This window comes from Chlorocebus sabaeus, chromosome 2 (assembly GCF_047675955.1).
Source record: "Chlorocebus sabaeus isolate Y175 chromosome 2, mChlSab1.0.hap1, whole genome shotgun sequence".
NCBI lineage: Eukaryota > Metazoa > Chordata > Mammalia > Primates > Cercopithecidae > Chlorocebus > Chlorocebus sabaeus.
The window spans coordinates 38,266,052-38,281,001 of NC_132905.1; the positions used below are offsets into that span (position 1 = coordinate 38,266,052).

At 47.2% G+C, this 14,950-nt stretch overlaps 1 protein-coding gene across 3 annotated transcripts in view; it reads left to right on the forward strand.

Annotated features, from left to right (window-relative positions):
- The window catches only part of POFUT1 (protein O-fucosyltransferase 1), a 31,393-nt gene extending 25,043 nt beyond the window's left edge, over positions 1 to 6,350 (forward strand). For 2 of the 3 annotated variants that reach the window (XM_008020447.3, XM_008020442.3), the window contains exon 7: positions 2,771 to 6,350. In XM_008020447.3, coding sequence (XP_008018638.1) covers positions 2,771 to 2,959 — 189 coding nt within the window. In that variant the 3' untranslated portion in view covers positions 2,960 to 6,350. Of the gene's footprint in view, positions 1 to 702; positions 786 to 2,770 lie in introns of all 3 variants that reach the window. The other variant, XM_008020454.3, reaches the window with a different exon arrangement.
- Positions 6,351 to 14,950: the final 8,600 nt, after the last annotated feature.

The following is a 14,950-nucleotide window of genomic DNA, read 5'->3' on the forward strand; positions in this document are numbered from 1 at the left end:
TCACAGGGCAGTTGTGAAGGTCAGATGTAGAGAAATTGAAACAGTTCCTGCTACAGAGTAAGTGCTCAATAAAGTTAACTATCATCAATAGTAGAAATTAGTGGCTGATGAAGGAAGGAAAGGATCTTTGTGCTTATAAACCCTTGAAGAAGCCATGAATAGTGAGTATTCAGTACATGAGTAAATACTAGAATGTTATTGGTCAGTGCTTACTGTATCAGTGAAGAGTAATACTCAAGTAATGAGTGAGTATGTATTGATAAAATGACTGAATTAGTATTAAGCATTCCATAGGACTTTGTAGGATGAGTGAAAACCGTAAATGCTGTGCAGGCCTTAAGAGGCAGACACTGGATGCCATTGGCTTTATATCAAGGGCCTCCCCTTCTCTCTCACCCCAGATACACAGGAAGCTCCAGTGCAGAGAGGAAGTGCTAAGTCAGCACATTCTAATCTCCTCCCCACCCACTGAACAGAAAATCAGAGCTGGGGCTGGGCACAGTGGCTCGTGCCTGTAATCCCAGGCCAAGGCAGGAGAATTGCTTGAGGCTAGGAGTTCGAGACTAGCCCGGCCTAACATAACAAGACCCCATCTCTATTAAATAAATAAATAAATAAATAAATACAGAAGAAAGATACAATTAAGAGAAAATCAGAGCTGAGAGACCTCAGGGGTCGTCTAACCCAAATCCTCTTTTATAGCTGAGGAAACCAACGTCCCAAGAAAGGATAGAGTTTACCCAAGCAGTCCCAGAGCTAATTATAATGGGCATGACACAGAGTGGGTAAGTTTCAGAATGTGAGTGGAATTGTTTGGGGGATTTTGGCCATGATTAAACTGGTATTATTTCTTTGCTACAAGCCAGATAGCAGGATGATGATTCTTGTTACATCAGAAATCTCTGTGGAACAGCAAAGCACTTTTAGCCCCAACTCTGCCCACATTCCCCTCACCTACCCACAACCCCCAACTACCTCTGTACTAAGCTGAAGCATTTGGAGAGTCCCAGGGAGTTTTTTTGTGAGTTTTTGGAGTCTGTATCTGTTGCACCTTGAATCTCTTGCCATTTTCTATTTCCTGTCCCTGTGCCAGTCTTCTCGTCCCTCCCCACCCCTCAACTCCCTTCTCCATGGGTTCAGAGGCCACCCTTATCCTGAACTAAGCCTTGCTTCTCCATTAAGCTGGTCCAGTGCTGAGTAGGGGTACCAATAAATAAAATGTGGTCCCGCCCTCCAGGGCTCACATTCTAGACCCAGGAAAAGAGACTGTAGGGAGCTAATAACGTGTGTCACAAGGTAGGTTCAGGAGCTTGCTAGAGAGATGGGCAGGTCCATTCATTCACCTGTCCACTCACCAGATTTTTCCTGGGGCAGGCTCTTTGCTGCACCTGGCCAGCAGTGGAGAGCAAACCGACACAGCTCTAGCCCCAGTCAGAGGCAGGAGATGATGCTAATCAGAGAATCACTAAGGAGTGAAAACTATAAGCAGAGATGTGTGCTCCAAAGTAGAGCAGCAGGGTTCTGCAAGAGTGAAGAGCAGAGGACTCTGGCCTAGGCTGGAGGGCCAGGGAGCGCTTCCCCAAGGAGGCACCACTGAAGCCAAGATGCGAAGGAGAGCTAGGAGCTAACCAGGTAAAGGGAGGTGCACCCTGAACGGCACAACATGCGCAAAGGTCCTGAGGAGGGCAGGAGCCTGGGTAGGGGCTGGAGCTCAAGGAATGATGGGGGTGGGATAAGAAGAGGCCCAACGAGGGCCTTGTAGGCCACGTTCACAATATGTCACCCATATCTGAAGGGCAGTAGGGCATCATTAAAGGGTGTTACACTTGGAGGGTGGGAAGGACAGGTGCAAGGTTATCTCAAAAAGTTTCTTCTGGCTGCTCTGTGGTGAGCAGACCAGGAGAGGCAGTGAGGGGACCAGGAAGAGGCTGTTGCAGTCCATCAGGCTAGAGATTGTGATGATCGGGCCCAAGGAGTGGCGGTCCCTCAAGAGAAGGGTTCACCTTTGGGGAATATCTCGGGGGTAGATTGGACAGACCTTGGGCTTGGATTTGGGGTAGATGGGAGACAGAGGCATCCAGCTCAGAACTGGAAGGTGTGGGACTCTCTGTTCCCCTATGGTTTGGTGGGGAAGACCATCAGGCCAGGGCTTTAGGAAAAACAGAACTTGAGCTTAGCCTTAAGAGTCTCGTCAGGCCAGGCACAGTGGCTCATGCCTATAATCCCAGCTATTTGGGAGGCTGAGGCAGGAGGGTCACTTGAATCTTGGAGTTCAATACCATTCTGAGCAACATAGCAAGACCCCCCCCTCTTAAAAAATTGTTTTAAATTAACCACATCCGTGGTAGTACACACCTGTAGTCCCAGCTACTTGGGAGGCTGAGGTGGGAGGTTGCTTGAGCCTGGGAGGTTAAGACCTGCCTGGGCAGTATAGCAAAAACCTATCTTAAAAAATAAATAAAATAAAAAAAGTCTGGTCGGTATTTTAATGGGTGAAGAAACAGCATTCCAGGCAGAGGGAACAGCACAAGTGAAGGCATGAAGGCGTGAATGGTCTGTTTGGAGCTGAGGCTCCTGGAGTGGGGAAGGGTGGGGTGGGCCTAAGCAACAGCTGGGCAATGCTTCCCTCAGACACTGAACCACATCTTCCTCCTCTCTGCCCCTCCTTTTGTGTCTGTAACTGCAGCCCAGGGAAGAAGGTTGGGGGTGTGGATGGCAGGCCTTGGCCTGCAGCCACCCCAGCTTATATGCTCTGCCCTTCCTCCTGCAGGTGAAGGTGGTGAGCCTGAAGCCTGAGGTGGCCCAGGTGGACCTGTACATCCTCGGCCAAGCCGACCACTTTATTGGCAACTGTGTCTCCTCCTTCACTGCCTTTGTGAAGCGGGAGCGGGACCTCCAGGGGAGGCCGTCTTCTTTCTTCGGCCTGGACAGGCCCCCTCAGCTGCGGGACGAGTTCTGATTCTGGCCTGAGCACCAGGCCCTCTGATCCTGGAGGGACCAGAATCTGAGCTGTTCCTTCCAGCCAGGCCTGGCAGCCAGAGGTGCTCCGGGATTGCAAACTCCTCTTCTTACCTGGCAAAGATGGAGAAGAGTGCCAGGGACCTCTGGAGGAGGGAGACGTTCCATATCCCAGGGCATAGGACTTCCAAGTTCCTAGGAGCAGGAGCATCTCCCATTGCACGTACTTCCTGCTCTTTTGGGAATTTCTCACACTGGCAAAGCAGTCCAGCCTCCATTTTTCGGTCCATTCTGCTCTGAGCAGCCTGGGATGCTGAACTCTTCAGAGAGATTTTTTTATAGAGAGATTTCTATAATTTTGATACAAGGTCATGACTACCCTAGAACTCTCTGTAGTTTTTGAAAATCAGTGAATTCTATTAACGTAGGTACCTAAAGTGACCTTAACTGAATGTGGATGAGGCTGGGGCTGGTGTGAGTCTTTTGGCAGCTTTTCAAGGTGTCCCCCCCAGTGTGGCCTTCAAGAGCCATCCCTACTGCCTGGCCAGAGCCATTGTTGTCCCCCACTTCCTAGGCCATTTCTGGAGCTTGGGGGATGAACACTGTCCTGTGTTGTAAACACTGTGCAAATGGAAGTTACCGGTCGTAGTGCTGTGCAGCGCTCTGTGGGCGACCAAGTGCCACTCACATAGCATGTTCCTGGCAAGGAGCACATACCATCAAATCAGACTATCATGGTATTGTTCTCACAATCTTTTGGTGATTGGGGGCCACTGCAAACCTGGCACCATCAATTCTCTTCTGATCTCTTGCCCCAGTGGGGCCTGGTTGGTAGAATGTTGGCATTAGGTTGATATCCAAAGCCTGTTCTCCCAGCCTCCTCCTGCAGCTGGAGCCTTCAGGCCATATTCTCACAAGGGAACATTTGCCAAGGTTCTGACCACATAGAAGATGCCCAGCGCCCAGAAGCCATCGGAATTATCAGTGGAGAAGCACCTTTTGACCCTTCCGTTCCGATGTAATCTCTGCCAACACCATGAGGCTTAAGGTGCTCTAAGTCATGAGTGTTTTGGTCTCTCAGATGCTGCAGTTTTAATAATCCATGACTCCTGAGAGCCCATGGTTTTTTGACCTTGTGGTTCTAAAATTCCCTGTCTGACCCCTGTAGATCTTTTCCCCACCATGTCACCTCCATTGGCTTTTGATCCTGGAAAGGTGGCAGAGCCTCCACTGAGCCAGGCCAAGAGCTCCTTGCTGGGCCTTCTCCCTTGATTACCTGTGGGAGGAAACATTTTTTTGTCAGGGGCAGCCTGGGTCAGAGCTCAGAGGTCACAGGGTATCAAAGATCTCAAACACCAAAGTCAGCATTTGCTGCATAGAGCTGCCACCCAACTCTAAGCAGGAAAAACTACAGAAAGGGCCTTGCTATTTTTCCCTTTTGGGAAAACAACGAAGTATTTTAAGTCCTGGGTGGACTGAGAGATGGTTTGCCTGTCCAGACTTGCTCTCAAGCCTCATCCAGAGAAAAAGCTGCAGATGAGGGAGACTGTACACTCTCTGCCACCACTAGGTTGTAAGCCCGTGGCTGGCTGGCTGGCTGATTTCATTTTGGAATTCATTTGCCATCCACAGCCTTACACTAGGCAAACACTTTAGAGTCTGGGACTCCGGTGGGGCCATCCGATGTTTCTTTCCCCCAAGACAGGGCCTTGGTCTGTCTCCCAGGCTGGAGTGCAGTGGCGTGATCATGGCTCACTACAGCCTTGACCTCCCAGGCTCAGGCGATCCTCCCGCCTCAGCCTCTCTGGTAGCTGAGACTGCACACCTGGCTCCAAATCACCTTGATTCACATCAGCAGTAATAATCACTTGTGTTCTGAAAGAAAGAGCACTAGAAGTTCTAGCAAAATTCAGTTGTGTTCTGTGAGCTAGCACTTTTTCCTCTGACCCAATTTTCTTACCTATAAAATGTTCAAAGGCCCAGATCAACTAAAGCATGTATATAAGAGCACGTTGTAAACTTGAAAGAGACAAAGGCACAAATGTGGCTGTTGATTAATTTGACTGCCTCTCATTGCTTGTCACCTCTATGCCAGGCACTGTGCTTGCTTAGTGCTTTACGGGCATTCTCTTATTTATTCCCCAGCCCTGGGAAATAGGAGCTGTCATTATCCTTCTCTTTCTGCACAAGGAAAAATTAATGCCCTGAGAATTCTCATAATTTTCCCAAGGCTGCCCAGCTTGTGGTGTTAAGCTAGAATTTGACCTCCCAGAGCCAGTTCCATTAGCCGCCATGCTCTGCTTCCTCTAATTCACAGAATGCACTTTTCCACACTGTGTGCCATGGAGGCCGCCTATGGAAAAATGATCAGCCACCTTACCTTCTGTTGGGTACCTGCTGTGAGTCTGCCTATGCCAAAAGGATTAAGGAGGGGAGGTTACCCAAGAAACAAAGCCCACATGTAGCGTACAGCCCCCGTTGGATAGTTACTCAGTACAACAGTCATTCAGCAGGTGTTTGTTGATCACCTACTATGTGTCAGGCTCTATGCTAGGTACTGGGAATGCAGGAGAGAAGCATAAAGTCTTTGTTCTCAAGGAAGTTGCATTCTAGAAAGTAGCAGATGTAATAAATGTACTGTGGGAGGTGTTGATAAGTGCTATAAATAAATATAAAGAGTTTGGGAGCAAAAAGTGGGAGTGGATCTATTTTAGATAAGGAGCCCAGGTAAGACCTCTCTGAAGAACTGCCATGAAGGAGGGAGGGAGCACATTCCCGGCAGAGAAAACAGCACATGCAAAGGCCCTGAGACTGGAGTGTGTGCCTGAAGAGCAGCGAGGAGGCCAGCATGGCTGGAGAGGCAGGCTTAGGCAGGGAACCGAGCAGCAGATCAGAGCAGGCGAGCTGACATTCTGCAGCCTGGACAGCCATGGCAGGCAGCTTTTAGTTGGAGAGATACGGGAAGCCTCCTAGGATTCTAAGCAGAAGAGGGGCATGAGCTGATTCACATTCTGAAGGACCTCTCTAGCTGACCAGTGCCGAGGAGGTTGGAGAGAGAAAAGGTGAAAGAGAGACCAGTGCAGGGCTGTTACAGTGTTGCAGGTGAGAGACTGGGGTGCTGGGCACCCCTAGACTAGGACTCCAGTGCCCTCCTCTCCTAAGAGACAAAGGCCATTGCATTGAAGGAAGTGGGAAATGATTAGATTCTGAACATATATAATTGTTTTTCAGTCTTTTTCAAAGATACAAATATTTACATAGTTTTGATTATGCAATATATACAAATTAATGTCCTTTTGTTTTACTTAATAGTGTATCATGTTTTCCCTGTTGGTATGTAGCCTGGATAAATGCTCTTGATTATATAAAAATCTACCAAGGAGTGTTCCATAGTTTATTGTTTTCCTATTATGAGAATTTAGGCCAAGTACGGTGGCTCATGCCTATAATCCCAGCACTTTGGGAGCCCGAGATGGACAGATCACTTGAGGTCAGGAGTTCAAGACCAGCCTGGCCAACATAGTGAACTATCTCTACTAAAAATACAAATAATAATAATAATAGTAGCCAGGTGTGGTGGCACATGCCTGTATTCCCAGCTACTTGGGAGGCTGAGGCAGGAGAATGGCTTGAACCTGGGAAGTGGAGGTTGCAGTGAGCCAAGATGGTGCCACTGCACTCCAGCCTGGGCGACAGAGCGAGACTCCATCCCAAAAAAAACAAAGGAGACTTAATGTGTCCCTAGTTTTTCACTATTGTTATTTGAAAAAATATTTTTATTTGTAAGAGTTTTTCTTTATTTAAAATGTTCATTAGTAAAGTTGTTGGACAGAAAGCAAAAAAAAAAAAAAAAAAAAAAAAAGTTGACTAAGATAAATTCCCAGAAGTGAATTTGTTGGATCAAACACCTAAAACATTTTGTTATGGAAGAATTCAAATATAAATTAAAAATTGTGAGTAATAAAATGAACTCACAGTTTCAACAATGACCCACATTTTACCAGTCTAGTTTAATTTACTCTCCTACACCCAAGTCTGTTTGCTAGAGTCTTAAGGAAACCCTAAACGTGTTTTGAAAGAAGAGCCAGTAGGATTTGCTGACATGCTGAATGTGGACTAGTAGGGAAAGAGGAGTCCAGGGTGCTCCAAGATTGAGGGCCCAGGCACCAGGGAGTTGTCCCTGACTTGCAGAACGACCTTGAAGCAAATCCCTTCACCTCCGCATTCCTCACCTCAGCATTACAGGTGCTGATGGTCTAGGCAGTGCTTCTCAAAGGGTGGACTTCAGAGGTTCCTTCCAGGGCTGGTTGATAAGGTAGATTCCCAGAAGCCACCCTGAACCTGAGAATCAGAATGTCTTGGGGGTAGTGCCCAGGAATCTGGCTTTTCACAAGCACCTGCAAGGGATTTGGATGCCCAGTGGCCCAAGACCTGAAATTGTGGTCGTCAGACCAGCAGCATCAGCATCGCCTGTGGGAACTTGTTAGAAATGCAGAATCTCAGGCCGCCGCCCAGAACCACTGAGTCAGGATCTCTGGGGACGCAGCCCAGGAAGCTCTTAAGCTCTCCTGGGGCTAAAACTTGAGCAACACTGATCTGAAGGAAGTAGGGTTCTCACTGTGTGGTCAGCCAGCCAATGGTAATGGAAGACCTCTGCAGCCCCTCCCTGGTGAGCCTCACGGGTTCCACCAGGTGTGGTCAACAAGGTGGCTTTGGGAACTGCCTGCTGCCCAGTTTGTATTGACCTCCATCTCCTACTGTATATTGGTAGGGGCTTTACAACCAGATGATCAAATCTCTCTCATTGTTTTAGGGTCAGACCAAATTTATATATAAGAAAAGGAAGGGAAGCCTGGGCGCAGTGGCTCACTCCTGTCATCCCAGCATTTTGGGAGGCTGAGGCAGGCCAATCGCTTGAGCCCAGGAGTTCGAAACCAGCCTCAGTAACATAGGGAAACCCTGTCTTTACAAAAAATACAAAAATTAGCCAGGCATGTGGTGTGCACCTGTAGTCCCAGCTACTCAGGAGGCTGAGGTGGGAGAACCACTTGAGCCCAGGAGGAGGTCGAGGCAAAGTGAGCCATGATGGCACCACTGCATGCCAGCCTGGACATTGGAGTGGGACCCTGTCTCAGAGAGAGAAAAAAAAGGAAATTCAGTTTTTCAAAATTAAGGGAATTCCATTTTTCAAAATCTGTATCTGATTGGATGGAGAAATGGAGACGCTGGTGTTCAATGGAACCAAAGCTGGAAACACTGTCCTGAAACAACATAGATCTCCACAAATCTGGAAGGGAGGGGAGAGAGAAGAAAAAAAGAAGAAAGAGGAGAAAGGACAGAGGGAGGAAGAAAGAGTTGAGTTCTCATTTCCATTTTCTGTTCAAAGAAGCTCAGCAAATAATCTATTAATAGTAACAACAACAACAATAATAAGCTTTCACTGGCCTGAAAATAAAGATCCTTCCTGTCCTCAGTTCTCCTTCTGTCCTTAGTGGAGTTGACAGAAGAAAACCCATAGCCTGGAGGCAAATCCTCCACTGTGGATTCTGTTGTCAAAATGAATTCACATTCTTGCTTGAAACCTGGTTTATTTCAGGGTTGAGACCTTTCCCTTGAAATAACATTATTTAAGAGCAAGGAGGTTTGGTTTGTTTTTACATCTAATCCTTTATTGATCATCAGCCCAGGATGCCAAGCATAACCAGGTAAACCCTTCTCTGAAAAATCCACCTTTCTAAAAAAATTGGCAACACATTGATCCATTTGACATTCATCTCCTCCAGTGTGGGAGATGTCTTCCCCTCTCTGACACTGCACAAGCTGGTTTGGGGGGTCCTGGGCAGGCACTGGCAGAAGGCAAAAATTAACTTTTCAGTTTTTCTCAATCCTGCTAACAATGCCCAAAGAGAAAGTCTCAGTTCAGTGCTGTCGTGTCATTAACTCCTCTCTACTGCTTGCTAATAATCTGTCCTTGTAACAGAGTAGACCTCAGAGTTGGACAATCTTAGTTTGCTGGAATTTAGTAACACTATTACTAAGTAAATTATTTATTTATTTATTTATTATTTATTTATTGAGACAGGGTCTCACTCTGTTGCCCAGGATGGAGTACAGTGGCTCGATCTTGGCTCACTGCAGCCTCAACCTCCCAGGCTCAAGACATTCTTTCACCTCAGCCTCCTAAGCAGCTGGGATCACAGGCATGCGCCACCACACCAGCTAATTTTTGTATTTTTAGTAGAGCTGGGGTTTTGCCGTGTTGCCCAGGCTGGTCTCGAACTCCTGGCCTCAAGGGATCCTCCTGCCTCAGCCTCCCAAAGTGTTGGGATTACAGTGAGCCCCTGCACCCAGCCATTTTATTCATTTTTTGATCTTTCGTACTTGTGTATTTCTGTTTAAAAATGTGATTTAAAGTTTCCTTTTAAGAAACTTAGGTTACAAAAAGTGAGTTGGTTCAGAGAAAAAGTATTAAGTAAATGGTGTGGCTTGAATTATGATGATAAAGTTTGGGAGATCCTTACTCAGCCAACCCCTGAAGATAGCTCAAAACAATATCCAAGGCTTTTGTGAGAGAAACTCTCCTCACTCTTCACACCTCCACACTATTGTCTAAGCTTTCCCTCTGCTTAAAACATATCGTAAATGTTTCAAGATTCTATGAAATTCTTTTCTGAGCTCCCGTAGAACCTTGAAATTGTAATAAGTAACATGGGCTGGGTGCAGTGGTCCACGCCTGTAATCCCAGCAGTTTGGGAGGCTGAGGCAGATGGATCGCTTGAGTCCATGATTTCGAGACCACCCTGAGCAACAAAGTGAGATCCCCCTCAACTCTACCAAAAGTCAAAAGATTAGCCAGGCATGGCGGCAAGTACCTATGATTCTAGCTACTCAGGAGGCAGAGGTGGGAGGATCACTTGAGCCCAAGAGGTTGCAGTGAGTCATGTTTGTGCCACTGTACTCCAGCCTGGGACAGAGGAAGACCCTGTCTCAAATAATAAGTAACATGTATTAAATGATTAACATGTATCATTTACCATGTGCTACAGTGTTCTAAGCACTTTACATTAATTAACTCACCTCATTAGAGAATAGCCCTAAGAGGTTGCTTTTCTTATTATCTTCATGTTACAGATAAGAGCACTGAGAACCAGTGAGGTTGAAGCACCCAGCTCGAGGTTGTAGAGCCTGTGAGTGGGAGAGCTGGGACTTGGGCCCTGGAAGCATGGCACACGAGTCAGTGCCCCAAAGCCACGCATTGTGCTGCCTCTCATGTAATGTCACCCATCAGACCAAATTATTTGCCAACTTGTTTCGCCAGCTGGACCAGAAGTGTCCCGCAGGAATAGGGACCATGCCGGACGCATTTCCCAACATCAGCACCTAGCCCAGTGCTTGGTTTATAAAAGTGTCCTTTATGGCCGGGCGTGGTGGCTCATGCCTGTAATCCCAGCACTTTGGGAGGCCAAGCTGGGCAGATCACCTGAGATCAGGAGTTCAAGACCAGACTGACCAACATGGTGAAACCCCATCTCTACTAAAAATACAAAAATTAGCTGGGTGTGGTGGTGGGCATCTGTAATCCCAGCTACTCAGGAGGCTGAGGCAGGAGAATCACTTGATCAACCAGGAGGCGGAGGTTGCAGTGAGCTGAGATTGTGCCACTGCCCTCCAGCCTGGGTGACAGAGTGACTCCATCTCAAAAAAAAAAAAAAAAAAAAAAAAAAAAAAGGCGTCCTTTATACATGGGTTGAATGGGCCAGGTGCAGTGGCTCACACCTGTAATCCCAGCACTTTGGGTGGTCGAGGCAGGCGGATCACCTGAGGTCAAGAAATCAAGAACAGCCTGAGCAATGTGGCAAAATTCCATCAATACAAAATAAAAATAAAAAATTTAGCCAGGTGTGGTTCTGTGTGCCTGTGGTCCCAGCTACTTAGGAGGCTGAGGTGGGAGGATCACTTGAGCCCAGGAGGCAGATGCTGTAATGAATTGTGATGGTGCTACTGCACTCCAGCCTGGGCAACAGAGCAAGACTACATAAAAAAAAAAAAAATATATATATATATATATATATGTGCACGCGCACACACACACATATATATATAAATAATATTGCCACAGTACCTGATGCATAGTCGATGGTTGATAATAAAAATGTGTTATTATTTAGCGAAATTGCATAACCTTTCTGAAATTCAGATTCTTCAGCTAGGAACCAGCAGTTGGCATGAAGCTGTCAGAGAGAGTCCAAAGTTCATGAAAATGCTTTGCCAGTCTTAGGAGGGCCTCAAATGTGAAGGATTAAGCATTACTGGGGCTCTGGCAACCCTGCTAGGCATTGCCTGCTGTAAGTTTCCTTTACATCTCCCTCTGGCTTTTAAATGTTGTGTTTGCTCACAGTGAGACCATCTTCTCCCAGCTGTTGCCAGTAAGCAAACAGGAACTCTGAGCACTTTGCCTGCTGGGGAGATGAGCTGGCAGGAGAAACCCCCTCCCACCTCCAAGGGATTAGTCTTCTGAGGAGTAGGGCTTGGAGGGAGTTAAGGACCAAGGCCAACGATGTAGGGACAGAGGATGGGAAGAGGCAGAGAACTGTTTCTTTGCAACAGGCCCTGGCCTTCTGTAAACTCTTGCCTCCTCTGCAACTGTAAAATGAGGGCTTTGGAACTGGGTCACCCTTTGGAAAGGGCATTAGGTTTGTAGTGTAAGGGTGTGGGTGCAAGGCCTAGCTTTAAAATTAATCCAGTGTGTAATTATGAGACTCAGTGTTCTAAATCTGTAAAACGAGAATACAAATTAAGACATTGAACCATTATGAATTAAGTCTTCCTCCCATGGTACTGGCATTCTAGTGGGGAAGAAACAGATAAGAAATAAATAACGAAAAATTAGCTGGAGCCAGGCGCAGTGGCTCATGCTCATAATCCCAGCACTTTGGGAGACCAATGTGGAAGGATGATTTGAGCCTAAGAGTTGAGACCAGCCTGGCAATGTGACAAAACCAGTGTCTCTACCAAAAGAAAAAAAAAAAGAACAAATGAAAATTAGCCAGGCATAATGGCACGTGCCTGTAGTCCTGTAAAACCAAAGGTGAGGCCAAGTGCAGTGAATCATGCCTGTAATCCCAGCACGTTAGGAGGCTGAGGTGAGAGGATCACTTGAGCCCAGGAGGTGGAGGTTGTAGTAAGCCATGATAGCACCATTGTACTCCAGCCTGGGCGACAGAGCAAGACCCTGTCTCAAAAAACAAAACAAAACAAAAACCCACACTCTCATCATCCAATAATTAACGAATTTTGTTTTGGTTTTTTGTTTTGTTTTTTAAGACAGTCTCACTCCATCACCCAGGCTGGAGTGCAGTGGCACGATCTCAGTTCACTGCAACCTCCACCTCTCAGGTTCAAGTGATTCTCATGCCTCAGCCTCCCAAGTAGCTGGAATTACAGTCATGTGCCACCACGCCTGGCTAATTTTTATATTTTTAATAGAGATGGGTTTTACCATGTTGGCCAGGCTGGTCTCCAACTCCTGGCCTCAGGTGATCTGCCTGCCTTGGGCTCCCAAAGTGCAGGGATTACAGGCATGAGCCATTGTGCCCAGCCCAATTAACCACTTTTATTTTTTAAACAATTAGCTGGGGCCGGGCACGGTGGCTCATGCCTGTAATCCCAGCGCTTTGGGAGGCCAAGGCCGGTGGATCACTTGAGGTCAGGAGCTTGAGACCAGCCTGGCCAACGTGGTGAAACCTCATCTCTACTAAAACTACAAAAATTAGCTGGGTGTGATGGTGTGTGCCTGTAATCCCAGCTGCTCGCGAGGCTGAGGCAGGAGAATCGCCTGAATCTGGGAGGTAGAGGTTGCAGTGAGCTGAGATCGTGCCACCACACTCCAGCCTAGGCAACAGAGCAAGACTCCATTGCAAAATAAGTAAATAAATAAAAAAATTAGCCGGGCACAGTGACTCATGCCTATAATCTCAGCACTTTGGGAGGCTGAGGCTGGCAGATCACAAGGTCAAGGGATCGAGACCATCCTGGCCAATATGGTGAAACCCCGTCTCTACAAAAATACAAAAAAGTTAGCTGGGTGTGGTGGCGTGCGCCTGTACTCCCAGCTACTCGGGAGGCTAAGGCAGGAGCATTGCTTAAACCCGGGAGGTGGAGGTTGCAGTGAGCCAAGACTGCGCCACCGCACTCCAGCCTGGCAACAGAGCGAGACTCTGTCCAAAAAAAAAAAATTAGCCGGGCATAGTGGTGTACACCTGTGGTCCCAGGTACATGGAAGGCTGAGCTGGGACGATTGCTTGAGCCTAGGAGGTGAAGGCTGCAGTGAGCCATGATTGCACCACTGCATTCCAGCCTGGTGACAGAGTGAGACCACATCTCAAAAAAAAAAAAAAAAAGAAAGAAAAATTAATGTATGAGGCGGTAACGAAGACTATGAATGAGAATGAAGAATGAAATAGAGTAAAGAGAAAGAGAGTAACTGGAATGGTCAGGGGAGGCCTCTGTGTCCAGGTCACATTTGAGCAGAGGCCTGAAGGAGGTGAGTGAGTGAGCCATGTGGGTATCTGGGGAAGACCATTTCAGGTAGAAGGAACAGCAAGTGCAGAAGTCCTGAAAGGCAGATGGTTTTGGCGTCAGGGAGGTGGACAGGAGGTGAGATATGACAGTGAGAGAGGCCAGATCATAGTGGACCTCACTATGGTTTTTCATGGGTTCTGCTTTGTTTGTTTGTTTTTGAGATTTTTATTTATTTACTTATTTTGCGATAGAATTGTGCTCTGTTACCTAGGCTGGAGTGTGATGGCACGATCTCAGCTCACTGCAACGTCCACCTCCCAGATTCAGGCGATTCTCCTGAATCTTCCACTCTGTCATCAAGGCTGGATTGTAGAGGTACAATCATGGCTCACTGTAGCCTCAACCTCCAAGACTCACATGATCCTCCCACCTTAGTCTCCCAAGTAGCTGGGACTACAGGCATGCACCACCATGCCTAGCTAATTTTTAAATTTTTGTAGAGATGAGGTCTTACTATGTTGCCCAGGCTGGTCTTAAACTTATGAGTTCAAGTGATCCTCCTGCCTCAGCCTCTCAAAATGCTGGAATTATAAGCGTGACTCACTATACCCAGCCTCGGCTTTGGTTTTTGTTTGTTTGTTTGTTTGTTTTTTGGGATGGAGTTTCACTTTTGTTGCCTAGGCTGGAGTGCAATGGTGCGATCTTGGTTCACCGCAATCTCCACCTCCTGGGTTCAAGCAATTTTCCTGCCTCAGACTCCTGAGTAGCTGGGATTACAGACATGCGCCACCACACCTGGCTAATTTTGTATTTTTAGTAGAGACGGGGTTTCACCATGTTGGTCAGCCTGGCCTCGAACTTCCGACCTCAGGTGATCCACCTGCCTCAGCCTCCCAAAGTGCTGGGATGACAGGCGTGAGCCATCGCCTTTGGTTTTATGTGAGTGACCTGAGAAACCATTGGAAGGTTTTGAACAGAGAGGAGTGACACATCTGACTTAGGTTTTATATTAGTTATCCATTGCTGTATAACAACCCCCAAATGTAGTGTCTTAAAACAAAAATCATTTATTATCTTTCAGGTTCTGTGGGTCAGAAATTTGGAAGTAGCTTGGCTGAGCAGTTCTGGCTCAGGATCTCTCATGAGATTGTAGTCAAATATTGGCCAGGGCTACAGTCATCTGAAGGCTTGACTGTGTCTAGAGGCTTCGTTTCCAAGGTGCCTCACTCCCAGGACTGGCAAGTTGGGGCTGACCATTGGCAGGAGGCCTCAGTTCCTCTCCATGGGGTTGCTGGAAGGTCCTTGCAACATTGCAGCTATCTACCCCTAGAGAGTGATTCAAGACACCAAGACAGAAGCTGCAATGTCTTTTTTTTTTGAGACAGTCTCACTGTGTCACCCAGGCTGGAATGCAGTGGCATGATCACAGTTCACTGCAGCCTTGACCTCCTGGGCTCAAGCAGTCCTCCTA